At 56.9% G+C, this 27,682-nt stretch overlaps 4 protein-coding genes across 5 annotated transcripts; 2 read left to right on the forward strand and 2 right to left on the reverse strand.

Moving 5' to 3' along the window:
- Positions 1–277: 277 nt before the first annotated feature.
- On the reverse strand, positions 278–5,800 carry ARRDC2 (arrestin domain containing 2). 2 transcript variants are annotated; one of them, XM_059831704.1, is made up of 8 exons: positions 5,554–5,800; positions 4,032–4,128; positions 3,738–3,885; positions 3,296–3,398; positions 2,744–3,000; positions 2,227–2,386; positions 1,800–1,951; positions 278–1,709 (listed from the first exon to the last, which is right to left on the reverse strand). In XM_059831704.1, exons 1-8 carry the CDS (start codon positions 5,798–5,800, stop codon positions 1,656–1,658), a joined length of 1,218 nt encoding a protein of 405 aa, XP_059687687.1. In that variant the 3' UTR covers positions 278–1,655. The 2 variants fall into 2 exon arrangements, with proteins under 2 accessions (XP_059687687.1, XP_059687686.1); XM_059831703.1 differs by having other exon boundaries at positions 4,032–4,098; positions 5,524–5,800.
- A 5,233-nt stretch (positions 5,801–11,033) lies between these two features.
- Positions 11,034–16,578, reverse strand: SAXO5 (stabilizer of axonemal microtubules 5). The gene is made up of 9 exons (XM_059832023.1): positions 16,044–16,578; positions 15,415–15,518; positions 15,136–15,230; positions 14,929–15,044; positions 14,467–14,585; positions 14,073–14,268; positions 13,021–13,106; positions 12,302–12,471; positions 11,034–11,100 (listed from the first exon to the last, which is right to left on the reverse strand). The coding sequence occupies exons 1-9, from the start codon at positions 16,576–16,578 to the stop codon at positions 11,034–11,036; spliced, it is 1,488 nt and encodes a 495-aa protein (XP_059688006.1).
- Positions 16,579–16,735: 157 nt separating this feature from the next.
- PEX11G (peroxisomal biogenesis factor 11 gamma) lies at positions 16,736–18,581 on the forward strand. Its single transcript, XM_059831889.1, has 5 exons — positions 16,736–16,801; positions 16,878–17,066; positions 17,149–17,327; positions 17,534–17,581; positions 17,770–18,581. The coding sequence occupies exons 1-5, from the start codon at positions 16,736–16,738 to the stop codon at positions 17,993–17,995; spliced, it is 708 nt and encodes a 235-aa protein (XP_059687872.1). The 3' UTR covers positions 17,996–18,581.
- A 2,291-nt stretch (positions 18,582–20,872) lies between these two features.
- On the forward strand, positions 20,873–23,677 carry LOC104262431 (ectoderm-neural cortex protein 1). Its single transcript, XM_059831851.1, has 2 exons — positions 20,873–22,669; positions 23,640–23,677. Exon 1 carries the CDS (start codon positions 20,873–20,875, stop codon positions 22,640–22,642), a length of 1,770 nt encoding a protein of 589 aa, XP_059687834.1. The 3' UTR covers positions 22,643–22,669; positions 23,640–23,677.
- Positions 23,678–27,682: the final 4,005 nt, after the last annotated feature.

Consider the following 27,682-nt stretch of genomic DNA (forward strand, 5'->3'; position numbering starts at 1 on the left):
GCCGGGGGAACCTGACATCCAGGCAGGGCAGGGGGGCTCCGAGGACGGGGGTCCAATCCTGTCCCCAACCGCTGCCGGGAAGCAGCGCTGGCCAAGCGACCCAGTTAATCCCAGTGCAGAGCAGGAGTGGGTGCAGGGTGGAGCTGGGTGCCCGCAGGGTGATGAAGCAAGGGGAGGGAGCGCTCCCACTCCAACATCCCAACAGCCACGTGAGCGGTACGGCTCCAGGCCACGGGAAGCAGAAAGAGAGCAATAGAAAAAATATTCAGGCAACATCTGGGTTTAAAGAATTTATTTCAAATAGAAATTCCCCAACGAAAAGTGGTACAAAAAGAATAATCAGAGACAAGAGTGGTCATTACAAAAGTGTTCACAGATTTAAAAAAAATCATCTGAGCAATCCCCAGTGAGCAGAGCGCGGCCCCAGCACGGACGCTAAGGCACGCTTGGCTTTGGTTGTGCGCGGGGAAGCGAGCAGCCCCGCGGGCAGGATTGTCTCAGTGAGGGAATGCAAAGGTCCTCAGCACCCGAACTCTGCTCAGGTCATGCCAGAGCGAGTGGGGTCAGCCCCTGGCACGCACGCTCGAGCGGTCCTTGCTACAACACCCGGCTCACCGGTTCCCACATCAGTGAGCACATGTCGCTGCTGCATCCTCACCGCACCAGGGCCACCGACCCCTCTACGGGCGCAGGATCAAGCCTGTCCTGAGCAGGACTCCTGGCCCTGAAGGACTTATTTCAACTCCACATCTCCCATCAGCATTTGTGGCTGCCACCAGCCTCGGCCCGGGCTTGCTTCTCTTTTCCTTGGCCACCAGAGATGCCAGAGCCACAGCTCCAACATCCCCGTGGTGGCACCGCAGTTTGGGGGTTGGTTGTCAGCCCCATCACGGGGGAGGCATCAGCACATTGTGCAGGTTTGGTGCTGACACACAGGAACCAGCCTTCCTGTTCTTGGTAAACGGCATCAAAATGCTGCCGCAGATCATAAATTCATCCCCCAAGTCCTCTGCCCTGGTAACAGCCCATGGAAGCCCTTACGGTTTCGGTAGACTAGCACAAACATCCTCCCTGCAGGCATCACCAGGCTCGTGGCAAAGATTATCAGCAGCGGACAAAGTCTCTGCTTCTGGCCAGAAAAAGGTCTGTTACTTTTGGGGAACTGCGATCCTGGTGAGCTACTGCAGGAGAAGGGCTGTACCTGCATCACCACAGGACTCCAACCCCAGCAAGATGAAAATATTCTCTAGTAATCCTGAGAAATACCTCCAAGCTCCTGTTTTCCATGACAGGAGTTGCCAGAGCACAGCCACTGCAGGCAAGGGGAGAGCAAATATCCCCCCTTTGAACCCCCAAATCCCGGGCAGTTATTAACCCTCCGCATCCTGCCCAACCACACACGGAGCCGCTCCACACCGCGGACTCTCCCGTGTTCTCCTACCATGCACCAGTCCCCAACACCACGCTTGGTGTTGGTCCGTGGGACAGTCACAGCGAGAGTAGTTGAGGGCAGTGAACGGAGCCGGGGTCTCGGCGCTGCAGGAGCTCTGGTCTCACAGCCACCACGTCCCCATTTTCAGACCGAAGCGCTGCGAGGGTGCAAGCTTTCATCCCAAGGGATCACCACGCTGTCAGCCGCATCCGATGCGCTTCTCTCAACAGGTCATGCAGCGCGGACGGATGTTGTCTGAAGAGGGGTTTGGATCAATCTGCAAAGCCAAGTTTAGAGTCAAAAACCTCGGCGGCGGGCACATCCCAGCCGTTTCCACCAGCCCTCCCAGCCCAGGGGCATTTGTTACCTCCGAATACAGCGGAGGTGGTCGGAAGCGAAACTCCTGGATGTAGGCGAAGAAGGGACCTTCCAGGATACCGCCGAGTTCACTGCGGCACGGCGGAGCCAGGCTCTGCTCTGCTTCTGGGCTGGACACAACCGCCGAGTATTCAGGGGGAGCTGAAGGGAGAAGAGAGGCATCAGGGAATAGGAAATACTCTCCAGTAATGGAGGTAAAAAGGCTTCAAATCCACTATTTCCCAAACCCTCCCAGTTCCCTGGGGAAGGAACCCAGGAGATGCAGCGCCACAACCGAAAAATTAAGTAAAAAAGCAAAAGCTGGTCCTGGAGCAAGAGCCAAGGTTGAGAACTTGCTCTGACCCTCGCTACCCACAGCAGGTTGACCAGGGGGGTTTGCAGCACCCAGACAGATCCCAGGAGAGGGAGACGCTCACCCTCCGGCTGCTCCGGGATGGTGCTCAGCCAGTCCAGGTTGACGCTGTACTGGCTGCTGACGCTGGACGTGCGGCTCCCGAACGGATGCAGTGGGATTGTTCCGATGACAAGCGGCAGTTCAAGGAGCAGCTTGGACGTCCCAGGAATATCCACGCAAACCTTCAGAGACAGGAGACAGCAGGGAAGCTCAGCTGTTGGTGTTTTCCCAGTCCAGAGGGAAAGGTATCTCCCCAGAGCACCGGCTCGAGCTAGCCAGGAGGGAATTCTTGCAGCGGGATGGAAACGGAGATGCAAATGCTCCTGCACGAGCACGAGCAGCAATGGGGAGACCATGCAGTGGGGCAACAGGGAGAGCAGCCACAGCTGCACAGGGGGAACCCAAGACCTTATACAAATCACCAGCCCCAAAATCTCCGCACCAGCCCAAAGCGGGCACAACGAGCACGGCTCTGGTGAGAAGGGGAACGCTCAACACTGAGCTGAGCCGCCTGAGATGCTCCCCGCGAGGTCCCTCACCTTCAGGGAGTATTCCACCTGGATGATGCGGCACTGGAGGATGGACGGCCCCACCGGCGGGATCTTCAGTGCCCGCCCATGCCACACTTCCCGCTTCCCCGCTGCAATGGAGTCACCGACGATGCTGGTCACCACCGACTTCTTCTGCTTCTTGGTGCCCCGAGCGATGAAGGTCTGAGTCTGGATGATGGCCGCCTTGGGCACCACCGCTCGGCTTGTGCAGTTGTCGATCTCAGCAAAGATAGGGATGACTTCACCTACCAAAAGAGACGCGCACGTTGGAGGAGGGGAGATGGAGCCCGGTCCTGCCTCAAGGAATTCCTGCATAGGATCACCGAGGGTTGGTCACACTATCCGGCACTGCAGGCACAAGGTCTGATCCAGCAGGAGCCTGTCCCGAGGAGGCTGCCCACATTGGTGCACACATTCAAGCTCTCTGACTGATTTTGTGCCCACAGTCAAGAGCCCAGCTCGCAGGGACCCCAAATCCCCTCCCGCTGGGGTCCACCCCAGGGCCCGCAGAGGTTCAAGGGCACCAAGACGTCATCTTACCTGGGGTGTAGCCTTTTCGGTCAATCTTGGCAGTCACAGAAACCTGGCCACGATTGCAGTACCAGGCACGAGCAAGTTTCTCCTTAGCACCTGCCTGGGGAGCCTGGAGAAAGGGAAATATTTAACCTATTTATTAAGAAAGGATGAAACTCAAAGCAAGCACCTCCCTGGCACCGAGAACCTGCTGGGGAGCATCAGCAACTTCTTAGGTATCTGATGCAAGATGTTGTCGCAATGCATTCAAGTTTCCAAAAACTAAGAGACACGGATGACCTCTGCCCAGTCCAGGTAACGCTGGAGGGCACAAGTTACAGGGGGCAAACGCTCCCTCTGGAAATCAGGCCTGCGTGGTAATGCCAGAGGGGAGACAGACACCCTCCCCGTGGGCTTCCCGGGGAAGTTTTGGATGCCGCTGCTCCGAGGCGGAGCACGGGGAGCTCACCAGCAGCGCAGGCGTGTTGATGTCGATGGGTTCAATCACAGTGAACTCCTTCTTCACCTTCTTCACCGTCGACCAGGGTCTGTGCAGTTTGGCTTTCACCCAGTAGCGCACGCTGCCGTGCTTTCCCTCGAAGGAGGTAGCCAGCGTCCTGTGTGTAACAACAAGCACTTTAGAAGGGCTTTGCTGAAAGAATCTCATTTTCTAGGTGCCCCGTGCCCCCCCCAAAGGCCTGTAACATGCACCAAGTGGCTCCTCTCCCCCTTTGCATCAAGGCAACAAAAAAAAATGACTTACTCAGGGAGCTGGAAGGTGAAGGGGAACTCGTGCCTTCCTGCCTGCAGGACGGTGACCTCACCATTGTCTGTAGGCAAAACAGATTTAAGACGATTATCTCCCTCCTGCAGAACTTCCTCCCTGGGCAAATCGGTGGCAGGGATGTACAGCAGAAGAGCAGCACGACAGCACAGGGATATTTCTGCCAGGGTTAAACTGCAGCAGCACTAACACAGCTGTGACACGAGAGCTGGGCATGTCCCATGGTGCCGGGCACTGTCTGCTCTCCCCCGTGTCTCTGGGCATGCACGACCCAGGGGCACCCACGACCCAGGGACACCTCCTTGGAGAGCCGGGCAGCTTGCCCGGGTGGGCTCTGCTTCACCCTGCTCCGCAGCTCAGGAGCGAGAGCCCAGAGGTGCCCAGCCAAGCCAGGAGCAGCTCTGGGAGGGTGGCCAGCCAAGCCCCCCCATGCCCCCCAGGGTTTGCACCCCCGTTGTGCCTGCATTGCACAGAGCGGCTGGGGTTGGAAGGGACCTCTGGGGATCGCCTAGTCCAACCCCCCCTGCTCAAAGCAAGCTCCTGAACCTCCACAGGAGTTTTCCAACACTGCTTCCCTGCCAGGGAGCACCCACAGCAAAGGGGGTGTCTTGTGTGGGGCTAGTCCCTAACCGGGGTGCCCTGCAGAGCAGCAGGGTCCAGCCGTGCACCCCAGGACCCTGCGATGCATTCAGCATTTGAGGTGTCTGAGGGGGACCTACACACCCAGTCCCCAGCGTGCCCAGACCCTAAGGCACCCATGCACCCAGATTGCAGCTGCCTGGGGTGTCGTGCATCTGGAAGCTGGCACGTCCCAGGCACCCAGATTTCAGCTGGTTGGGGTGTCTGGAGCACCCAGATTTCAGCTGGTTGGGGTGTCCCAGGCATCCAGATTTGAGCTGGCTGGAGTGTCCCAGGCACCCAGATTTCAGCTGGCTGGGGTGTCCCAGGCACCCAGATTTCAGCTGGCTGGGGTGTCCCAGGCACACAGCAGCAGGGGTGTCCCAGGCTTTGCCATGCACCCAGATTTCAGCTGGCTGGGGTGCCGTGCACCCAGTAGCTGGGGTGTCCCAGGCTGCCCCATACACCCATTATTTCAGCCCCCGGGGTCTGCGGTGCACCCACACCCCCGCTCTCGGAGCTGACCGGTGCACCGGGGGGTGGGTGCCGTACCTGGGGGTGCCACCCCGGGGGGTGGGGTGGTGGGTGCCGTACCTGGGGGTGCCACCCCGGGGGGGTGGTGGGTGGTGGGTGCCATACCTGGGGGTGCCAACCCGGGGGTGGTGGGTGGTGGTGGGTGCCGTACCTGGGGGTGCCACCCCGGGGGTGGTGGGTGGTGGGTGCCGTACCTGGGGGTGCCACCCCGGGGGTGGTGGGTGGTGGTGGGTGCCGTACCTGGGGGTGCCACCCCGGGGGTGGTGGGTGCCGTACCTGGGGGTGCCACCCCGGGGGTGGTGGGTGGTGGGTGCCGTACCTGGGGGTGCCAGCAGCGTGTCGCGGTGGCTGAGAAACTCCACCTGGTCGCTGTAGCTCTGCGTGTAGGCGGTGCTGGAGCCGGCGCTGCGGGACTCGGTCCAGTGAACGCGGGCAGCGCCCATCGCCCGCAGCCTCAGGGCTCCGAGCCGCGCCGCCGCCGCCAGCTCCAGCACCACGCGGCCCGACACCGCCTGCCCGGGGCTGAAGGCGCTCGGGGCGTCCCGCTCCGCACCCTCCAGCACGATCAAGAAGCGTTTGAGGCGATCGAAGAGCATGGCGAGAGCCCGGCCCGCGGCACAGCCCGGCCCCGCCGCCGCCCGCCGCGCTTTAAGCGCCCGGCGCGCCCGGGGGCGGCCCCGGCGGGGCGGGACGGGACGGGACGGGACGGGACGGGACGGGGCGGCCCCGCCGGGCCCTGCAAAACAAGGCAGCGAGCATGTGCGGGCCCCCCCTCCCGCCCGCTTGCCGGCTCCGTGGGCTGCGTGGGCCTCCGGGGGTGTTGGCCCGTGGGGTGCGTGTCCCGGCCCCGCGTGGCTCCTCCGGCTGCGCCGCGACCCCGATGCCGCACGGATACGGCCCCGTGGGTGGCTGGGTGGCGGCAGCCCACGGGAAGGTGTCCGGGAGCAGGAGGGGTTGGCGGGGCTGAGTGGTGCCAGTCCCGCAGGGGATAGCCCCCCGTCTGCTGCGGTGTTGCTCGCTGCCCCCCAAAACCCCGCTCCAGCTCCCATCCTGCGGTCCCATCCCATCTGCGGCCTTGGCTCGGCACCGGCCAAAATCCGTGTTCCCAGGGTCCCAGCCAGCGGCTGTGCCGGGCGGATTTCTCACTCGGAGCCCCTTCGTTCCAGTTCCCGCTGGCAAGAGCCGAGGGCCGCGCCGCACACGGATCCACATCCTTCCTTTCCCATGAGCCATTCCCAGGGGTCGGAACAGGCTGCAGCTGGATCTGGGCTCCTCGCACGGCGTGGCCCGGCCAACTGGCGACGAAGGGAAAACTGGTCTGGGACATCGCTTCACTTATTTCTAAGAAATCAAGAACTGGCTCCCGTTCAGCTTGTGCAATTACAGAGTGAGCAATACATCTCCCCTGCGCCTTTTAACCAGGCGAGCGCTGGTTTTCCACCAGCTCCTACTGGAGTTTGTGTGGTGCCGCTCCAAAACCAGCGACAAATTACACCTGCGTGGGCCGGCGCAGCGTGGGGACTCGCTCTGTCGGCAGCGTCGGCGGCTGCCGGTGCTCAGCCGGGGTAAAAGCAACTGGGAACTGGTGATTCTCAGTGCGGGTATCGCCATTAGCAGCGCCCTGGGATGTTGTAAAAGGGAGGAGAAAGGGGTCTACGCTCCCCCAAAAGGGTTAATGCAGCTTTAGAAACTTCCACTTTAGTCATGACTGTCACATTTGCAAAGCACCAGAGCTCTCCACCCCGGGGAACGGGCTGGGGATAAGACAAAACAAGCATTAAAAATGTTACTCAGCATTTGGCCGCCAAAGTTTTGGGGATTTTCGAGTTGCTCCCAGCCATGCTGGGCAGGACCTGCTGTGCTGAACTGGGTTGATCTCAGCCACCGAAAATGAGCTGGACTGAAGCCTTGCAAAGCTTTAGCTGTCTCCAAAGGCTAACTGGAATTGTCTGTCTCCCTCCCCAAGGGAAGGGGACCATGTTCTATTTTCTGTGCACGACCATTTGCTGCCACAAGCAAACATGAATCATAGCAAACGCTGTAAAGGGAGCCCGACAGCAACGGGAGAGGGAAAGAAGGAAGGAAGGCACGTCACAGCATCAGTAAATGGGTGATGCCAGCTCCGGGAAGGTGCCTGGTGTCCCCGCTGCGATGCACGGTGACATTAGAGGTGGTGGGGCTCTCAAGAGGGGCTGGAGCCTCAGCCGGGCCGAGGCAGCTCCATCCTTGGCATCTTCCTCCTCCCGCCTGTCGGCACACACCCCTCAGCCCGTGACTCAGCCTTCGCCCACGGGATGAGAATCTCTGCAAACCTCCCTCCCGCGTCAGCTGCACGAGATGTCCGCAGCTACCCCTCGTTGCCTCCACGTGGGGTGGGAAGCCCCTCTCTGACCTCTTTGGGACCCCAGCGCCAGGAGAGGGTCTCTCCTCTCTCCCGGGATCTCCAGGTACAAGGGCTGTGGGACCACGGCCGAGGAATTTCCATTCAAGAACGCTCCTGGGTGCCCAAACCCAACTGACACCCAGGCCAGGCTCAGTGCAGGAAAGATCTCCAACTCTTCAGCCCCATCTAGAGCCTGGCCGGGCTTCAGCTGGTCCCAACCAGGAGCTGACACCCTGCCCGGCTCAGAAGGGGCTTCTCCTTCCCTGACCTACTGCCGGGACCTGATGGCTTCTCCCCACTGACCCTGGAGCCACACAAGGGTTCCTGGAAAGCCAGAGAGAGGGGGACGCAGCAGGTAAAAAGGCGAGTCAGCAGCTCTACCCTGACCCAACATGGGGACAAGACGGGGCAATGCGGAGCCTTGCACAAGCGCACGCTCCCAGCTTAAGGAATAAGCTCCGTCCCTGCCAGATTTGCGAGCGTTGCGTATGTAGGAGGATTAAGGTGCTGACCGAGGGCCACCCCACACCGGAACGGGAGCCCTGACGTGCTCTTAGCCCATGTGCCGTAACTCTCCTGGATGTCTCCATGAAAATAAAATGGCCTCTAGATGTTTGCCTCTCACCGGGGCAGGACCTACACCTGTGGGAAGTGCTGCGGGATCCTTGGACAGAAAAGATCACTGCATAAAAAGCATTTATGTTTCCTGGGGCTCTCTCACATCAACTCATGCAGAAGAGTCCAGGGCTTTCCTTGCGTTGCCTTTGCCCATTAAACCCCTATCTTTTCCTCTCTTCTTCCTCCCTATCTAAGATGATTACACAATATACATTTAATGGCCCCGCCACGTAGCCTGAACATCCTTTTTTCACCTTTTCTTGTCTCACAGCGCAGCACCCTGGTGCCAGCGCTCACCACCCTGCCAGGAAACTGCAGATAAACTCATGGCTCAGGGGAGAGCAGAAGGGAGGGCTCTTATCTCTGCCTAGCTTCCCTCCTCTGCACTGCCGTGTTACCATGACAAAACCTGCATTTTTTAAACACCACGCAGACACAGTTGATCTCATCGAGAAGCAACAAGAAGGGAGCAGTCACAGGGACCTTTGGATGATGGCCCGTTTTCAGCAGCCTCTCGCTAGCTGACGTCGGGAAGGTCCTCACGCTGCCCTTGGGGACAGCGGGACAGAGCAGGACCCAGCGGGACCCGAAGGAAGTGATTTTGGCCGCAGAACAGCTCTTCTCCGCAGCCTTCGCTCCCTTAAAACACTCCTGTGATCACGCGCCCGCGTCCCTCTCACGAAGCAGAAAAGGAATCTGCGTACGGACAGAGACAGTAAGATCCCAGCCCAGAAGTTCTGGCGAGGCTCTCTGCTCCCCAAGGAGCCCAGTTCAACTCTCGCCGTGCAGTAGGCGAGGGCCAGAAACCATCAGCTCCACGCTACGGGAGTGCAGGGTGCTGGCGAGGCCGAGCGGCTTGTGCGATTCCTCCAGCCCCTGGCCCAGCGCCCTTCTCCAGATGGCTCCGGGGGCTTCTATCGTGCACAATCCCAGCAGCACAATCCAAACACGCTCACTGCAGCTTGTGGCTTCCCTACAGGCATTCACTGCAGGGATAATGGGGAATAAAACTCACCCTGTAACCTTACAGCTAATGCGGCCACCATCCAAATGCTGCAGGGACCAAGTGCTCGGGACCTTCTCTGCTGGAGTTCAGGGCAAAGGCTTCTCCTGTGTCCTTAATTGTAATCAGGACACTTCGCGGAGTTACGGCTGCGAAGGGGCCATCCTTAGGCGCAGCACGGAAGAGCCACTGCCGAAAGGCAGGAACTCCAGAGTAATGCAGGTGTCTGGAGCAGATGGCAAGGTAGAGTCATCCAGAAATAGAGAATATGACCCCCCAGTGCAGTCCAGAGATGGGAACACCTCCAGGAAGGCAGCTCATGTCCTCATTCTATCACTCCAGTTTCCTCCTGCAACCTCTACGTTTGCCAGCTAGGGCTGGCACGACGTTCTGGGTTGTACCTGGCCACTGGCACAATTAAATGCCCTCAGCATGAATGAAGTCCTACAGCCGTCTCTGGGGCCGGGCGGCACATAGCACTGTGTCACAGGCAATAACAAGGCCATCAGAAGCAGGGAAAGAGGGAGAAAAAGCCACAGAGCTGTGATCGTAACACTGTCGTCGGAGGGGAGGATAAAAGACATGCACTTTCACAAGAAAAGACAGAGTTAATAAATGGATGGACAGCTGAGATGTCCCGTATCCCTTGGCTCTGGATCATTTCATCCCAACCACACACAGAATTCAAGTGGCTTGTCCTCTTGCAGTAGATCTAAGCAACGTGCCAGCTGGGTATGCAGTCCCAGCATCAGGAAACTGAAAACAAATATTTACTGAACTACTAAGTGCTCTTTCCACACTTGCGAACAGACACTTCTATTTGCACTTCCCTGTGCAAACAGAACAAAAGCCACAACCCTTTCGTGCTCACCAGCCCCGAGTTTGCAGGCAGCCTCTTAGAAACCAGCAGCAGAGAAACCCTCGGCAAAGGTGAGAAGAAGGTGTCCGAGAGGGACAACCCTGCTTGGGTTGGTAGAGCACCCACCAGGGCAGAGGTCCACCCGGAGGGGATGCCTGCAGCCCAAGGGGGTCCCAACCCAACGCCCTGGAGCAGAGAACCACCCCCATGCCCAGCCTTACCAGGGATGAGCTGGCAGCGGCGGTACAGGAAGGTCTGGTAGGCTGTGTAGTCACGGTAGACGACGTTGAGCCCCACGCTGCGGCTCTCCAGCCAGTGTGCGGTGGCACGTCCGCGAGCGCACACCTCCAGCGCCCGTAGCCGCAGCGCGCCGCGTAGCTCCAGCTGCACCCGGCCGTGCAGCAGCTCCCCGCTGCCGTAGGCGCCCCACGCTCGCCCGTCCTCCAGCTCCACCGCCAAGCTCCGCACACGCCCCGGGGGCTGCATCGCTGCTGGCCCTGCTTATCCGGCAGCTCCAGGAGGCTGGTCCCCGCCGTGCAGCCCTCCAGGGAAGGGAGGAAAGAGCAAAGGCTACACCGAGATCCCCTAATTTATCCCTGCCCCTAACTGGCCCAGCGCTGCGGGCTTAATCTTCCCTAGGGTTGGACTGAGACCCTGTTTTGCGGTGATGTTTTAGCGTTGACCTCATGTGCGTGAGGCCGATGGCATGCCAAGGATGGGGCCGTGGAGATGAGTGACGTGTTTTTAAACCGATCGAGAAATAACGTTACTTCATCTTATCTCTGAGTCACAGACGCTGTGGACGAGCAACTGGTACGTGCCGGTGGCTCCGTCGGCAGGGAGGGGTGTCACGCACCACCAACCGTGCTGGCGGATTTCATGTGGCTTGGGGAATCAAAGACAGGCTGTTTGGCCTTCCCGCTTCAGGCATTCCTGGGGCATTGCTGGAAGGAGTGGGAGAGGAGTTTAGAAAGCAAAGACCCTTATCCCAAAAGCCAGTTTTACTTTCTGTGTCTGAAGTTGCATCAAAACCCACATGAAAAAGAAAGCGAATAACCACAGGGTCCTCCCGGCAACAGCTCCCCAGCCAGCTGGTTCCACCAAAAGGGTGATGTTCACCATTTATCCCCAGTGAACTGCGGCTGTTTCTGCAGTAGCACAGGTGGCAACGTGACCTCAGGGTCACATAAAAGTGATGGGGCAGACTTGTAGCAGATGCAAGTCCCTGTTACTACACCAAACGACGCAATCTAGGTGTTTGAATCGAGGTGTTTGCAACGTACTGGCGTAAGATACTGATGTGAGGTGCCTGTGTGCATTTGCAAGACTTGAGTACGCGGCTTCTTTGAAGTACACGCGGAACAAAGACTGTCCCTTTCCCAAGAGAGGTAGAGTCAAATCCCAAGAGAGGTAGAGTCAAATCCCAAGAGGAAAGCACAGAGGTTCGTGGGCCCAGCCGCTCCTCACACACACACAAACCGCAACAGTTGGAAATGGTTTAGTAACCCATGCTCAAATGCTTTGGTGCTGGCTCACAGCACGTGTGAATCAAGCCTGTCTGCACCAAAAGGCTGAGAAGAGCTTGCGAAATGGTGGCTGTGAGAAGGCAGCAGCTGACCCGGCTCACTCGGCCTCCCAAGGGAGGGGGCTGACCGGCCCACACTGATCCCTCTTTAAAATACCTATATCCCAAACAGAGTTAGTGCAAGCTCAGCGTTCAGGAAACTCACGTGAGTTATCAACTCAACAAAAATACATGGCTCACCTCTAGGAAAACAGCCCACTCATCATAAGCTGGGGAGGGCTACCTCTCTGCCCTACTGTTCACTGACCTTTGGTTCCGGGCCTTGACCCCAAAATCCAAAGAGATAATAAGGGAATATTCCAGCCCACACACAGCCCTGACAGTGCCTCTCACTTCGCTTCTGACCTCTTGCTCTTTCTCTGAGCATCCCCCTACCCCACCTGCTTCCTCCTGCCCCAGTGCGTCTTGCGATCCAGAGAGATGTTTCACCCACATCTTTGGGCTAATCTCCCAGTGTTTATTCTGTCACAACACCTTCTTGTGTCCTCATTCAATCTGAGAAATAAATGTTCCCTGTAATACCACACAGATGGGCCAAGAGCAGAGCACCAGGATGGTTAATGGGTAACACGAGGTGTAGGCAGTCCACAGTACAGCAAGTTCTGGACGGTCATCGAAGAAGGGAGAAGATCATGGTGCGAAGAGCACCTTCCTCTGGGGAGAGTATCCTTTCAGGGTTCCCAGGGGGACACAGCTCACTTGGGAGCTTGCCTTTTGGATTTCTGGTGGGCCTCTGGACTTGGGTGTGAACTCATCTTTCTGCTCAGTCCTGAATTGGTCCTGCGCCCTCCAGGGAAGCCCCAGGTGTGAGCATTTGATCTGAGGAGAGAAAATAGCTTTCAGCACATGGGGACGGGGCTGGGAAAGAGGCAGGTGGTAACGTGGCACCTGGCAGCCCCTACATGTGAGCCCCGTGTCGCTACTGATGGGTCAGCTACTCCTGGGCAGCTGCAGTCTGTGCCTGCCTGCATCCTTTCTCTCTGGCAGATGCACAGCCTTCTCTGCTGGTGCTGCAAAGCGAGGTTTACCCTGGCTGGACGCCTCTAGCCATGCCAATTTTCCTCCTCTGATCCTCTGTGGGGGACCAGAATCACCTTCCCCCTCCCTCCAACGTTCCTTGGCTTAGGGGCTTGGTTGCCTATCCTTCCTCTCCCTTTAAAGATTTTTCTCAGCTACGACTCTGCTCCCCACAGAGCATTTACTTGAGACTGGAGGCAGACCGGATTTGATGCGTGGCTGTCCCATCTCAAGTGGCTCAAGAGCATGCACCAAATCTGCTGATGTTAGTGGGGAGGCTACAGCTGCGCTTGGTATAATTCCGCTTCCCCAAGCCGCCCCGTGGCAAATCCAAGCCTGTTAAGGCTGTACCTGCTGTAGCACCTCTTCAGAGAGTCGTCGTTTCTGCTGTCTGTGTGGGACCAGCATGGCCTGCGTGGTTGTGACAGAACTTTCATCTGCTGACAGATGGAATTGAAATAAAAAGTAAATTCAAGCCAGTAAATTAGGAGGCAATAGCAGAAAAGCTTTGCAGTTTGACTCGCAGCCACAGATCTGCGTGCATTTCCATTAATGAGAGGAAAAGGCAGGCTTTGCCGTCAGCACTTTGCTGAAAACCTTTGCCCAGACAGAAAACAATTCTCAGGGTGAGGAGGGTAAATGAAGAAATTCACGTGGAAGTTACAGGAATATCACTCCATAGGCTAGTTATGGAGCTGCTCCACAAGTCTGGGGCCAAGGAAAAGGTCAATTCAGCTGTGATCTGTTCCACATTTAGTAGAACAAATGGCTTAAAAACAGATACATGGCATGAAGGAACCTCTCTCTTAGCTGCAGAGTACTGGCCATCAGAAACAGGAGGCAACGTCAGAGGAGGATTTTCTTAATGCCTTCCATGCCCAGCTCTAACCACATCCTTTCCTGAGATTGCATAAGCACAGCTTTTGATCAAAATCCTCTCCTTCCTCCCAAATACAAATGCAAAACAACTTTTAAAAACAAATGTAGCAAGGGAGAAAGATCAAGCCACCAGTTCATGTCCCAGAAATCATTTATGTCACCTGAATATGCTAAACATTGCTATATGATGGCAGTGAATGCCTATGGCTGGCACAGGCATCAGGGTGGCTGATAAGTGAGATGTCACTTGGGGAGGTGAAAGTGCCTGAAATTAGCAGTCGCTGTGAGAACCAGCAGCAGCAGGCATGGGGCTGAGCACGGCTGTCCTGCCTGGTTTTGGGGTAACACTCTCATTTTACTAAAGACACAGATGCTGCCCCAGTGTCTTCCTGCCATCTCCAACCCAAGATATCCGGGCTGCCTCCTTTCCCAGAGCACCAGGCATCACTGTCCCTTGCACAGAGCTAGGAGAACCTCAGCAGGCTTCATCTGGCACCACGACAGTCTGAGCAACATGGCCTTACTGCGGTAGTTGAAGGGGATGTGGCTCTCACGGTGGCTCTTGCTGTCAGCCATCACCCTCTGGCTCTGCTGGGGCGGCTGGTAGTCTGCCTGCTGCGTTGTGCTGAAAAAACGGGAGCCTGAACACTCATCTCCCAAGCAGATGTTGCTTTGATGCTTCAGCAAGTCAGGCTTCGGTGCGAGGTTCCACCTGTCAGTCTGGAGAACACAAGAGCTGCTTTAACAGAAACCGGCTGTAGCTGGGAAAGGCGCCCTATTGCGTTTACACCCAGCACAGCCCGGCGTGGGGAGGGGAGAAGGCACAACAGCACCGGCTTTAGGTGCTGGAGTAGCGTACATAAAAGAAGAGAGGGTCTCCACCAGAGAAACACCCGCACAGCAAAGCTGGGAACAGACCTCTGGGTAGAAGAGGAGCTGTGTAGTAGTTCTTGCCAACGCTCGATTTCTCTCAGGGTCTGCATCGCCTCTGGGGATGGATGAGGCATATTTGTTTGGACGGGCAGTAGTTATAGGCTCTGGCAAAAGCGAGAGTGAAGGATGTCAGAGCACTCTGGTCTCTGAACAATGTATAGCTACAGCAGTTTCTCCTCCTCCAACAGAGCACGGGAATGAATACAGCTATTTAACCTGCCAGGGAAGTGGGGTGAGGATGAAACTGAGCCTCACAGTGATGACACTGATGCTGAGTACATAAAAACTAGAAAACGTTAAAAATATAAAATTACATACATATTATATGAATGCATTGTATCTTTATCTATAATTATATCATTAAAACCAAGTGATAAAACCTACTGTTCAGCTTGTTATAAACCCCATTAGTGGTCCATACATGTTGCTGTGTGTCACAGACACTACCTAGATTGTGCACTGGGAAGAACTCTGACGTCGTGGTGGAGAATCTGGTGGAGCCATCCCCCAGCCGCAGGTTCACGTGGTGGATCTGGGAGGTAGCACGTTCCTTGTCGTAGACTCTGCAAGATACCAGACAGGAGCTGCTTAACTAGCAATGTTCATCAGAAAGAGCAGTTCGTGGGGATGCCCGTCAGGTTCTCCTGCTCATACCTGTGTGTCCTCTTGTCTGGGGCACTGTAGGCATGTTTGTGCTCGCTCACAGATCCACTGATTCTGGGGTCCCCAAATGTAATAGGAGACACGTGCTGAAGGGAAGCCAAGAAAGCTACAGAACAGCCACTTAAAACGTAATCCCTTTGTTTCCCCCCTCTCTCCTTCCACCCATCTGGTTTTCACTTGTACGGACCCCACCCGCTTCAGGACAGAACTCAAGAGGGGAACGTGCTGCCCTTTAACTGTGTCTTGTTCTCCCCAGAATCATGCTGTTACCTTTTCACTTGGCTTTGCAGGTGGACTCCATTCACCCTTAAACTGTGCTTGATAAGAAGTGTTGTAATAGGACTGTCCATCGCCTTTAATAGTGGGAACACATCCTGCTGAACAGCCAGAGGGGGAAATGAACAGTGTTATTTCTAAAAGTGCTCTATTTACCTTTGTAAGGAAATATTAGCGATATTGAAGCTGCAATCTCGAGGCAGCTGCTCTTTTAGCATTTTAGTACTCCTGAATCTATATGGCAAAGCAATTGACAGCAGATTGCAGTGAGGTGAGCCGCAACACCGCAGAACGTGGATGCGGTGCATCAGAAGCGATGCAGCTCTGGTGTGAAAACTGCAGCATCTGAGGGTACAGCAAGCGTAGAAGACAGCTGGAAAGGCCGCGCGGCAAAAGCTGCGAGTGGCTCTAGTTCGTGCTGTTAACCTGTTTTATGGCCATCAGCTTGATTTACTCAGCTATAAAAAGAGAAAGCAAAATATCCAAATAGTTCTAAGGGCTTTAATGGCTGGTGGCATGACTTTGAGCCACGCCGCCGAGCCCCCGGTGCCCAGGAAGCCTGCGCAGCACCGAGGACTTCGGGGAAGTCTGTTGGGGACAGACGGGACTGTAAAAGAGCTCACCCCCGTGCGAGCGCCAAGGCCTGGCGGCAGGACGGATCTCATGTGCTGGGTACGAGAGGGTGTAGACGGATGGAGGGAGCCTTATTTTCTCTCTGTCTCCACAAGGAATGTTATCTTTCCACTTCTCGGTGGTGGGCAGGGGGGGTCTCTGGGGGGGGGTGCGGGGGCAGGGGAAGCTCTCCCTCGTCACTGAGGCGAGGACACGGATGCGGGGATCTGCGTGCATGCGGACACGCGGCTCTGGGGGAACAACCCGCGCCACGGGCTGCAGGGGCCTCTCCGGAAAGGCCAGGCGGGTTTCCGAGCAGGTTTCCCCGCCGCCAGCCCCAGCCGGTCTCAGCACCCGCCCGCTGCGGGGCCGCGGGGCCGGCGCCGGCCTGTAAAACCCCCAGAAAGGGGGGAACTGGGTGTGAGAAAATGGCTGACGGTTGCTTCCCGGCGCCCAGCGCTCAGCCCCCAGCTGAACGTGGGACGCCTTCAGGAAGGGAAGGCCCGTGAGGGGCGCCGGGATCACCGGCACCGCGCTGGCCGCCATCACCGAGCAGGCGGGAGGCCTCGGCCGGGACCCGGAAGACGCCAGGCCGCGTCGCCATGGCGACGGCTCCACCACCTTCCCGGCGAGCCCCGCGCCAGCTCCTGGCGGGCCGCGAGCGCCGCCCTGCCCCGTGACGTCGCATCCCGGAAGCGTTGCTATGGCGGCGGGCGCGCTCAGCGGCCTGGTCGCGGTGCTGGAGACCTACCGCGGCCGCGACCGGGTGGTGAGTGGCGGCAGCGGCCCGGCGGGACCTTGCCCTGCCCCTACGGCCGGACACTCACCGGGCTGTGCCTCCGCAGGTCCGCGCTCTCTGCTATGGCTGTCAGCTGGCGGGCGGGGCGCTGGCCGGGCCGCAGGCCCCGCCATCCGGGCTGCCCGGGAGCCTCCTGGCCGTGTCGGCCCAGCTGAGCGCCTGCCGCACGGCCCTGCGCCTCTTCGACGACTTCGCCATGCTCAGCTACAGCTGCGGCTATGGGCTGGGCCCCAAGGTGAGCGCGGGGCACGGGGCGCACCGGCCGGCTCCCCGGCCACGCCGCAGGCGCCAAGCCGTGTCCCCCGCGCTCCCCGCAGGATGAGGACGGCCTGGTGCGGGGGCTGTCGGTGCTCTGCAACCTGGCCAGCCAGCTCTACTACCCCTGCGAGCACGTCGCGTGGGCGGCTGACGCCGGCATCATCCGCGTCGGCTCTCAGAAGTGGTGGACTCTGAGCACAGCGCTCTGGGCCTTCTCCCTGCTCCTGGGCATCCTGCGGTAAGGCTGGTTGGGGTGTCACAGTCTGCGGTGGGAAGGAGACGGACAGGGCATGAACCGTGTTCCCTGTGATCAGGCTAAAACGAAGGACCCTCTCGGCTGCAGAAGGGCGCTCTTCCTCACGGATGCGGTTAATGCTAGAGAAAAAACTGCCCTCACTCCCCTGTGATGCTGTGGGAGAAATAACTCTGTTGTCTTCTTTTCAGATCCCTGAGAATCTTGTTCCAGTTAAGAAGAAAGCTGAGGCAGCACAAGTGGTATGATTTCCCTCCTTGGCTCTACAGCTAATTGAACCCAAATATATCTGTTCTCACTTGTGAGAGTGAGAACTATGGCTATCTATTCTATGGCTATTTTTATTATTACATGGCTATGTATTATTATTATGGCTAATTATTATTACATGATGGGCTATCGCTAATGTTAGTTTTGCTTCCAACAGTACGTCTTCGCCTCTGAGTCGAAAGGAAACAAAAGCCCAAGTGAAGGCTGAAGTTCTGAGCATCCTCACAGACGTGGCAGATCTCTCCAACGCAATCCACTGGCTGCCTCCGGGATTTCTTTGGGCTGGACGCTTTCCTCCATGGTTAGTAGGTCTCCTGGGGACCATATCTTCCCTGATTGGTATCTACCAAGCATCTAGAGGAGGACATTCTGAAGCTGTATAATAATTAAGCTTCAGGAGCCCAATTTGTATATGGTAAAAATGCCTTTAGTGAGGCAGGGTGTATTTTAACTTTCCTGGGTGTTGATGATTGTAATTCCACGCATCCTGTAATTGGGACTAGTCAAGATGCCTGTTACGGGGAGGATTGTTTGCGGTTAACAATTTTTATCGCTCTTCATCAGAGAAATCTTTCAGGCGAATCCTCTGAAGATCAAGAAATCTCCTAGGATTGGTAAAATAGAGGGGAAAAAAGTCACTTCCATCCTTCCTTCCTCTGTCCCAAAAGACAAACGCAACCCTCCAGTCTTCGCTGTCACTTAAAAGAGCACACAGTGGGCGTTAGGCGGAGAAACGGCCACGGTTCTGTCACACAGAACTTCTAAGGGACGGATCCTGCGAGTGGTGCCTCGTCTGCACCAGGGAGGTGACCCGCATCGTGAAAGTTTCTCCGTCAGATGTTTTGCTGTTTGAGCCCAGAGTGGATCCCCCAAACGCAAACAGGAGCAAATGGCTGAGGGAGGTTGTTGGGTTATTTTGTTTGCGACGGTTGTGTTTCTTTAGAAGAAAATAGCAGCTGTAAGCAGTGCCTTGCGAAGCTTTCTTCTGGTCCGTATTACTCATTTGAGGAGAAATAATTGAAGTTGAGACTTCCCGGTTAAACCAGAAGCCGCACTGAGCCTCCAGCTGTGCCTTTATGGCGTGCCACCGGGTGGAGCTCTTCCACCGGGCTCTGGCAGCAGCCAAGGGACTTTTTTTTTTTTTCCTTTCTTTTTAAAAAAAAAAAAAAAGCAAATTTATTAATCACCTTTCAAAGGACGAATCAAACCAATGCCAAGATGAGTTTTACAGTTATATTTCTAGGCGGTGCCAATAATAAACGAGACGAATGCTTCAAAGGTGGCCTTGACCGATCATTCCTTCTGATAAGTGGAGAAATGTTCTTTATCTGGTTCTAGAAAGCTCCAAAGAGGGTCTAGGCGACAGAAACCCTTTGTGCTGTGTTGCTGCAGCTCCCCATCAGTTACCGGCCCTCCTTCTCCTGAAATAATTCAGAGGACCTGAATAACTGTCATCGAGATGCGTCTTTTGAAAACAGTTCTGCTTCGTCTGCACGGTGCTTGTGCTCTCTGCAACACAGTATGGCACAGGCCGCGTTTCCAGGAGGTTTGACCTCTTTTTTTTTTTTTTGTTGTTGTTTTTGGCACGGACATGGGAAACTATCTCCTGCCTGTGTTCAAAGAGCAGAGTGGGGTCTTGGTACTCTTTACCCTTCGCCCTGTCCTTGCTATTCAGCTGCACCTTCACCCCGCGAAGAGCCAGGTCTGCCACAGAGGGACTCTCCTCGGAATTTGGTGTCAGATTTCCAGGTTTTGGTACAATTTGGAGCGTGGGCAAGTGTTATCTGGAAGAGACTCGGTTTTTTTCTCTACTCTCGCCGCAGGCCTTGTGCCCGAACAGGCGGAGCACCCGGCTCTGCTTAGGGACAGCCGTGGCTACTGCCCAGCCCTGTCACCAGCTGCAATTTGGTGTGTTTTATTAAGAAATCAGATTCTCTCTGTATTCTTAACCTCGTTAAACCATTCCTTCAGAACAGGCTCTCCCCCTTCGCATGGGACGAGGTGTAGCTATAGCGATTTGAAAAAGAACAACCCCGAATACACACACCTCCGATGCCAAATTAGTAAAACTCCAAACCACGCTTTTCACTGTCATGTAGAGAAAGGATGCTGTGAACTGGTCTAAGCGCGTTTGCTTCATCCATTTTAAACTGCAGCCGGTGAAGCGCGGGACAAACTGAAATGTGCAAAGATCAGGTGAAATCCGGTCATTCGGGAATTCCGAAATTCCTATTTTTCTGTAGGGTGGTTTTGGTCCCCGATGACACGTAATATTTAAGCACTTATGGTGGCTGCTGACTGTCCAGGGCAGCACTCGCACTTTTTCAGCACAAAACCCTGCGCCGGCAAACCCGACCCTCCCAAAAATCTGCTTTCTTTTGGGTTGGTTCGCGGTTTTTTTCTGTTTTCTGCTGCGGCCACCAGCCCAACTCAGCGCCTGCTTTGCCCCGTGCAGGAAAACATTTGCTGAGCAGGGATGGTTCGTTCCGGCCGTCACCTCCCTCCCTCGGCCGGCCGGGATCTAAGGGCCGTTAGCGGAGGAGCCGCCGCTCCCAGCTCCGAGCCGCGGCTCCCGCTTTTGCGGCGGGGCGGCTCGCTGGCCGAAGCTCCAGCCGGGCTTTCGGCGCGTCAGAGCTGCTCTCGCCTCCCCTTTTCGGCTGCTGACTGCTGCCCAAGCCTTGCTGCGGGGAGGGAGCGCGGCTGCTGCCCGGGGAGCGCGGCCCCCGCCGGGGACCGGGAGCGCGGGGAGGCGGCGGTCGGGGCGGGAGAGGGGCACGAAGGGGTTAATGGGCGGCGCATGCGCACGCCCGACGCCGGCTCCCATTCACAAAAGAGCGAGCGGAGGGCGTTGCGGCCGCTGATTGGCTGTTGCGCCGCGGGGGTGGGCGGAGCCGGCGGTGGGGCGGCCACGCGGCGGGGCGCGGCGGCAGAGCGGCGGGAGCGGCGGCCGCGGAGAGGTGCGGGAGGGAGGGCGGGGCGGGCGCGGGCAGCAGCGGGAGCGCATCCCCTCCCCTCCCGGTACTACGCGGGGCCCGGTAGGGCCGTGCGCTGCGCCGGGGTTTGGTCCGGGACCGCCCGGTGCCCCGCTTCGGTCTGCGCTGGGCGAGCCCCGCCGCTGCGGGACGCCCCGTCCGGGCTCCCACCGCCGGGCTGCGGGGCGGCCCCAGCTGCACCCCCGCCGGTCCCGGGCCCCGGTGACGGCGCTGCCGGGCTTTCCGTCCTGACTCTCCGGTTTTCCCTCGCAGAGCAGCCTCCCCGCCATGTCCGTCAGCAGCCACGAGAACCGGAAATCCCGCTCGAGCTCCGGCTCCGTGAACGTCCACCTCTTCCACAAACCGGGCCACGCCGACAGCCTCCTCACCCACCTCAACCTGCTCCGCAAGCGGCACCTCTTCACCGACGTGGTGCTGCGGGCGGGGAACCGGGCCTTCCACTGCCACCGGGCCGTCCTGGCCTCCTGCAGCCGCTACTTCGACGCCATGTTCGGAGGGGGCCTGAAGGAGAGCAGAGACGCCGAAGTCAACTTCCACGACTCCCTCCACCCCGAGGTGCTGGAGCTGCTGCTGGACTACGCCTACTCGGCCCGGGTGCTGATTAACGAGGAGAACGCGGAGTCCTTGCTGGAGGCCGGGGACATGTTGCAGTTTCAGGACATTCGGGATGCTTCCGCCGATTTTCTGGAGAAGAATCTCTACCCCGGGAATTGCTTGAACATGCTGCTGCTGTCCGACGCCCACTGCTGCGAGCGGCTGCTGGAGCTGTCCTGGAGGATGGCGTTGGCCAACTTCACCTCGCTCTGCAAGTCCGAAGACTTCCTCCGACTGCCCAAAGACAAGCTGCTGGAGCTGGTGGAGAGCGAAGAGCTGGAGGTGGAGGACGAGACGCTGGTCTACGAAGCTGTTATAGGTTGGATCCGGTACGATTTGCCCCGACGCCACGAAGTTCTGCCGGAGCTGCTGCGCTCCGTCCGCCTGGCCCTTCTGCCCGAGTCCTACCTGCGGAAGCAAGTGGCCTGCGAGAAGCTGGTGACCAGCCACAAGCTGGGGGAGGAGATCGTGGCCGACGCCGTGCGATGCAAAATGAAGATCCTGCAAAACGACGGCCTCGTGACAGGGTGCTGTGCCCGACCCCGCAAGGTCAGCCAGGCCCTGCTGCTGCTCGGTGGCCAGACCTTCATGTGCGACAAGATTTATACGCTGGATCATAAAACCAGCGAGATCATTCCTCGTGCCGACATCCCAAGCCCTCGTAAAGAGTGCAGTGCCTGCGCCATCGGGTGCAAAGTGTACATCACCGGCGGCAAAGGCTCCGAGAACGGCGCTTCCAAAGACGTCTGGGTTTACGACACCCTCCACGACGAGTGGGCGAAAGCTGCTCCCATGCTGGTGGCGCGGTTTGGCCACGGCTCCGCTGAGCTGGACCACTGTCTGTACGTGGTGGGGGGTCACACAGCAGTGAGCGGTGCCTTCCCGGCCTCTCCCTCCGTCTCTCTCAAGCAAGTCGAACACTACGACCCGCAGCTGGACAAATGGTCCTTGGTGGCCCCTCTCCGAGAAGGCGTAAGCAACGCCGCCGTGGTGGGAGCCAAGATGAAGCTGTTTGTTTTCGGTGGCACCAGCGCCAACCAGGAGAAGCTGCCCAAGGTGCAGTGCTTCGACCCCTGCCAGAACCGCTGGACGGTGCCCGCCAGCTGCCCGCAGCCTTGGCGGTACACGGCCGCCGCCGTGGTGGGCAGCCACATCATTGTCATCGGGGGGGACACGGAGTTCTCCGCCAGCTCCGCTTACCGCTTCCACAGTGACACCTACCAGTGGTCCAAATTTGGGGACGTCACCGCTAAACGCATCAGCTGCCGCGCTGTTACGTCGGGTAACAGACTGTACGTGGTGGGGGGCTACTGCGGGGCTCAGCGCTGCAAAACGCTGGACTGTTACGACCCATCATGCGACACCTGGAGCAGTGTCACGACAGTGCCTTATTCCCTCATCCCCACCGCCTTCGTCAGCACCTGGAAGTACCTGTCTGCCTGAGACGCGGTGTGGCGAAGAACCTGGAAGGTAAATAGTTGCGGATTAACCCAGAGCTCCTCTATATAACTTTGCGCTGCACAAGGGTTAAACCCGGAGGGGCAGATGCACCTGGATTCGGACTGGAGCTGTCGCAGAGAACAGCCTTGTGCGAGCATCAGCCCCAGAAACGTGCTGCCGGGCTGGTAGCTTGGGATCTAAAACCCTGCAGGAGAGAGAACGTCTCTTGAGGTGCTGAAATGCTGCGGGGAGAAGATTAGTGTAAATAACAGGATGCTTAACCTGGCATCCTAGCCCTTCCACTGAGTCTTGGCCTATGCGAGGATTTTGGGGAATGCTCTCTGCGAGGAGGATTGGGTGTCGTCCCTGGGACAGAAGGCTCCTCGAGTCGATCGTGATTGTTAACAGGCAGCCCGGCCGCGGGAGCTGGGACAGACCGTGCGGTGCCGGGGGGCCTGGCTGCTGCTTTTAGCCCAGCCGCCTCCTCCTCCTGGTGCCATGGTTAATCTGCTAGTGGCACCCAAATGTCTTGTGGGACGCGAGGGCTGTGAGCTGGTGCCAGAACAAGATTATAGCTGGGATTTAGTCCCAGAATGGTTGGTAATTGAATTTGTAAGACAAGCCCTGTCTACATATAAACACAGGGTTTCTCCGCTTCTAATTATTCTCTGGTGTCCCTTTCATGCCATTTCTTTCCTGCTACACGGCCATTAACTTTTTAAAAATTTGCAACTGGAATTAAACCTTTCTAAAGGCTCTTGGCAGAAAACATGCCAGTGGATCGCAGATCCCTGCAGGTTTTTTCTTTTCCCCTTGCAAGAGGTCTACTACCCAAACGAACTTGTTTAATGTAATAAAATCTCCTGCGATACCTATAGAAAATTCCTGCTGTAGAGGGAAGCAGTCGCTCCACGGTAACAGCGGTTGAGGTTTTGAGGCCTGGGGAGTGTTCTCGGGTTTGCTGCACGCTGGTCTCACAATACTTTCTTCTGCATTACAGGCTTCGCACCTGATTTTGCCAGTGTCTCGCTTCAGCGAGGATCCAGACGGGAGACACGGGCAGTAGGAGCGCCTCCTCCGACCTAGCAAGTCCGAGCTGCCCTGGATGCCTGCCCTTGCGTGGATCTCGTTAGCAGCAGGAGGGCTCACGGCAACACAGCGTTGGCTTTGAACCGCTTCTGTAAATCCCCTTCGCTCAGACCCGGGAGGGGACGAGCACGGAGGGGCCTCCTTGGGCTGGCAGCTTGTGCTCTCCCTTGAGAGAGCAAAAGGTTTCCAAGTTCCCTTCTAAATAACTCGTGTGATCTCAGACCAGGAACCGGAGGAATATTTTTTTTACTTCTTTCATTGAATATTTTGTTTTAAGCGATACTGCTTACTAGAAAGGGCAAAGGAAGCTCCTAAGTAACTGGCAGCAGGCTCTGGACTGCGCTGCTGTGACTTGGAATGCAGGCAGCACCAGAGGCGGTTGCCTGAAATGTCTTAACACGTGACAGTACTTTGCCCATAGGCTGGTTCTGTACTTGATTTTTTTTTTTTTATTATACAGCAGTTGTGTGTGTTTATTACTCAGCCTGGAGCTGCTTTAATAAATCTGAATAAAATCCACCGTGTCCCTTGCCTGCTCTGTATGCTTAAGCTGCAAGTTTTCCCAGCCCACACTTGAGATAACGTTTAGCAAAAGAGCAAAGAGCAGTCCCTGCTTGAGTCCAAATCTTCATCGGCTGGAGAGGCTCAGGTCTTCCTCTGTCTCTGTAACATGGGACTTGGGAAAGCTCAGCTCTCGTACGGCCTTCTAGCTTTGAAGGACACACAAATCTGTTTAAAACTCCAAAGATTAAGCTTTTCTTTGCCCTTACCTGGTCATCCTTGGCGGAGCTGGGTGTCCTCACTGCCAAAAAGAAGGGAGGAAAGCGCTGCCGCCTCTCTCCCCGAGGGCTGCGTGCTCGGGGCAGCTCTGAGACAGGAATCAGCATGGTCAGAGGAAACGGGCACGAAGGTGCAACCAACTGTCTCACCACAGAAGCATGGTTTGGGTGTGATCCATTATTCAATTCCGGAGTTAAAATAAATCAATGTCACAACCCTTCCTAGCTGCTAGTATAGGCAAGAACTGGCAAGACTGGAAGGAAGCAAGCTGCCCTGCTGCTGGTGGCTGAAGCAGATAAACTGACTTCATTTCCATCCTGTTTTCTGATGCCTCTGCCGTTTTCAGCCCCCAGGCTGGGTCTTTTTTCATTTCCCCTTGTCGACCCCGAGGGAGGCTTGTGCACCCGGCTGCAGGGAGACGAGCCCACAGCCGGCCCTGCAAACCCAGCCTGCAGCACCCCAGGCAGCAGCGTGGAATCACAGAATCATTTAGTTTGGGAAAGACCTTTAAGCTCATCGAGTCGAACCAGCCGGCAGCTGGAGCGTGGGGCAGCTCCCAGCTTGGCCGTGCCTCGCGCAGACGAGTGCAGGGAGGCGAGCGAGCTTGCAGCCCCGGGGAAAGTCACAGGACAGGGCTGGGACTAGAAGCCAGAGGAAGCATCTCCATCCCTGTTAGCGAGCCGGGAGCTGCTTCACCTTTATTCCATCTACAGCTATTCCCAAGGGTCGGACAAAGTCCGACTTTGCTCAGCAAGTCAGAGGAGCGGCGGTTTCATTCATGGCCATTTGGGCAGCAGCTGTTTTATTTATGCTGCCAAGCAATAAAGGTTGGCTCCCAGCCACAACCGCCTCTTGCACCAGGGACAAAGTTGCTTTAGCAACATGGGTCTCTGTCTGCCTCTGCTCCTGGCGCTGGATGTTATCTGAACCACGCTCATGGCATTTTCAGCTAGGGGAGCGAGTGGCCCTGCTGCTGAAGCCTTTGCAAGCGTCTGCGAATTGTTTCCTCATTTCAAACTATACTTACAGCTAACTACCTCTCAGGGAAAACCGGCACTTCAAGCACACCTGGGCTTGGCTGCTCCGCAGTGGCTCCACGCCGCTGGCAACAAAGCCAGAGCTGCGTTTCATTGCCTTCATCCTCCTTCATCTGGCAGAAAGCCCTGCGCTGTCCCTCCAGCTCCACCTCCTCCTGGCAGGAACCAGCTCTCGGCACAGCAGGGAGCACTCCTGGGGAAAACGAGACACCTTTTTCTCTTGCCTGCTTGACATCGTCCCAACAGACCTGTTTTCCCAGTTTGACATTTCCATGCGTTGATCCACTCCCTGCTTCAAGACCAGGGCCAGAAGATTTAAGCCAATGGGGCTGCAGGTGAGTTTGGTTTAGGGGTGAACTTGGTTACCGGGACAGAAATCCTCTTGAACTAATAGAATTCATGTAGAATCTCAACATAGCCCAAAACTAGGCCTCTTCTCCTCGCCCAGAACCCCACTTGGTGGCTGCACCCCGCCAGCTGCAGGAGCTAGACCCCAGCCCGCAATCACATCTGGAAGAGGCAACACAGAGGGGCATCACTGGGCTCAAAGCCAAAACAACCTGAGCATCACATCGCTCTCCCGTGGGACGTTCCTCTTCTCACACAAAGCCTGCAAGCCACCATAGCCAGAGAAATACAGCATCAGGCTGACCCACCTCCCTCCTGGCCGCAAGAGATACAACCAGTGCTGATTTTCAGTGAAATATGCCTTTTCTTGGCATTCGTAGCTGCATGCTGCCCAGCCACCACGGCAGGACGCAGCCTTTCTCCCTTCTCCACTGTGGATGGCCATTGCTGTTAATTGCAAAAAACCCAGCACAGCAGTAACTGAGAAATTCCCTTTTTCTGGCTAAGATCGGCTACAGATCATCCAAATGTTCTGCAGTACGCCCACCACACATCTAGCAAGGAGCTGGAGTAGGCGCTGCTGTTGCAATGACAATTCACGGCAGCCCAGGAAAACCAAAGCACTTAGACGCAGTGTGATTTTGTTCGTGACTTCACAGAATCACTAAGGTTGGAAAAGACGTGTAAGATCATCAGGTCCAACCACCACCCCAACCCCCCCATGCCCACTAAACCATGTCCTGCCACGCCACGTCCACACGTTCCTTGAACACCTCCAGGGATGGTGACTCCACCACCTCCCTGGGCGGCCTCTTCCAGTGCTTCACTACTCTCTCAGTAAAGACATTTTTCCTAATATCCAGCCTAAACCTCCCCTGGCACAACTTGAGGCCATTTCCTCTTGTCCTATCACTCGTCACTTGGGAGAAGAGACCAACACCCACCTCACCACAACCCCCTTTCAGGCAGTTGTAGAGAGCGATGAGGTCTCCCCTCAGCCCCCTCCTCTCCAGACTGAACACCCCCAGCTCCCTCAGCCGCTCCTCATCAGACTTGTGCTCCAGACCCCTCACCAGCTCCGTCGCCCTTCTCTGGACACGCTCCAGCACCTCAATGTCCTTCTTGTAGCGAGGGGCCCAAAACTGAACACAGGATTCGAGGTTCTAGAAGGGAAAAAGGACATTACGCATCTACCTGTCTGAAATCCCCGGGGAGGGCTGCGTTTCGCAGGCAGCCATCTGGGATAACTTCAGGTCTCGCACCACGCTCTGCCCCACACGGCGAAAGAGCACCAGCCGCCGCTTTGACGTGGGAAAGGCACGTCTACATTGTGCTGCTCAAGGAGGATTTTTCACGCTCCTGTCTACGTGGAGCCCCGTAACAAAGCGATCCCTGCCGTGCTGGAGCCTCCCGCGTGCGCTACACTGTCCCAGGGCCAGGGACCATGCGTCGCACGCTCCAACGCTGCCAGCTCTGAGAGGGTCTGGCTTTTATCCTCTGCCAGATCCCGTGGGCTCAGGAAGCAGCAAACAATGTAGGCACCGCACAAGGACGGGCCCTGCGTGCCTTGTCTGTTGAGCCTTGGGCTGGCCCCATCGCCGGGATGAGAAATTAAACCGGATTTGAGTCACTGGGGTGAGGAAGGGGAAAGGCAGAAAACGGCACATTCCCACTGTCGGAGCACACTACGGAGCCAATATCCTTCGTGCACGTTTGTCCTCACGCATCTGGCTTGCCGATGAATCTCAGATGCACGGATGGGAACCATCAGCCCTGTCTCACCCACATG

The sequence above is a fragment of the Gavia stellata genome, chromosome 32, assembly GCF_030936135.1.
Source record: "Gavia stellata isolate bGavSte3 chromosome 32, bGavSte3.hap2, whole genome shotgun sequence".
Lineage (NCBI taxonomy): Eukaryota > Metazoa > Chordata > Aves > Gaviiformes > Gaviidae > Gavia > Gavia stellata.

Bases quoted from the DNA above. Each gene is read 5' to 3' on its own strand.
- ARRDC2 (XM_059831704.1), bottom strand. From the start codon at position 5,800: ATGCTCTTCGATCGCCTCAAACGCTTCTTGATCGTGCTGGAGGGTGCG. The intron at 3,886-4,031 runs GTAAGTCATTTT...TGTTACACACAG, and splicing joins TTCACCTTCCAGCTCCCTGA to GACGCTGGCTACCTCCTTCG. The intron at 3,399-3,737 runs GTGAGCTCCCCG...CCCTTTCTCCAG, and splicing joins TCAACACGCCTGCGCTGCTG to GCTCCCCAGGCAGGTGCTAA.
- SAXO5 (XM_059832023.1), bottom strand. From the start codon at position 16,578: ATGGCGGCCAGCGCGGTGCCGGTGATCCCGGCGCCCCTCACGGGCCTT. The intron at 14,586-14,928 runs GTAGTGTCTGTG...CGCTTTTGCCAG, and splicing joins CTTCCCAGTGCACAATCTAG to AGCCTATAACTACTGCCCGT. The intron at 12,472-13,020 runs GTACAGCCTTAA...TTCTCTCCTCAG, and splicing joins CTGAAGAGGTGCTACAGCAG to ATCAAATGCTCACACCTGGG.
- PEX11G (XM_059831889.1), top strand. From the start codon at position 16,736: ATGGCGGCGGGCGCGCTCAGCGGCCTGGTCGCGGTGCTGGAGACCTAC. The intron at 17,067-17,148 runs GTGAGCGCGGGG...CGCTCCCCGCAG, and splicing joins GCTATGGGCTGGGCCCCAAG to GATGAGGACGGCCTGGTGCG. The intron at 17,328-17,533 runs GTAAGGCTGGTT...TCTTCTTTTCAG, and splicing joins CTGCTCCTGGGCATCCTGCG to ATCCCTGAGAATCTTGTTCC.
- LOC104262431 (XM_059831851.1), top strand. From the start codon at position 20,873: ATGTCCGTCAGCAGCCACGAGAACCGGAAATCCCGCTCGAGCTCCGGC.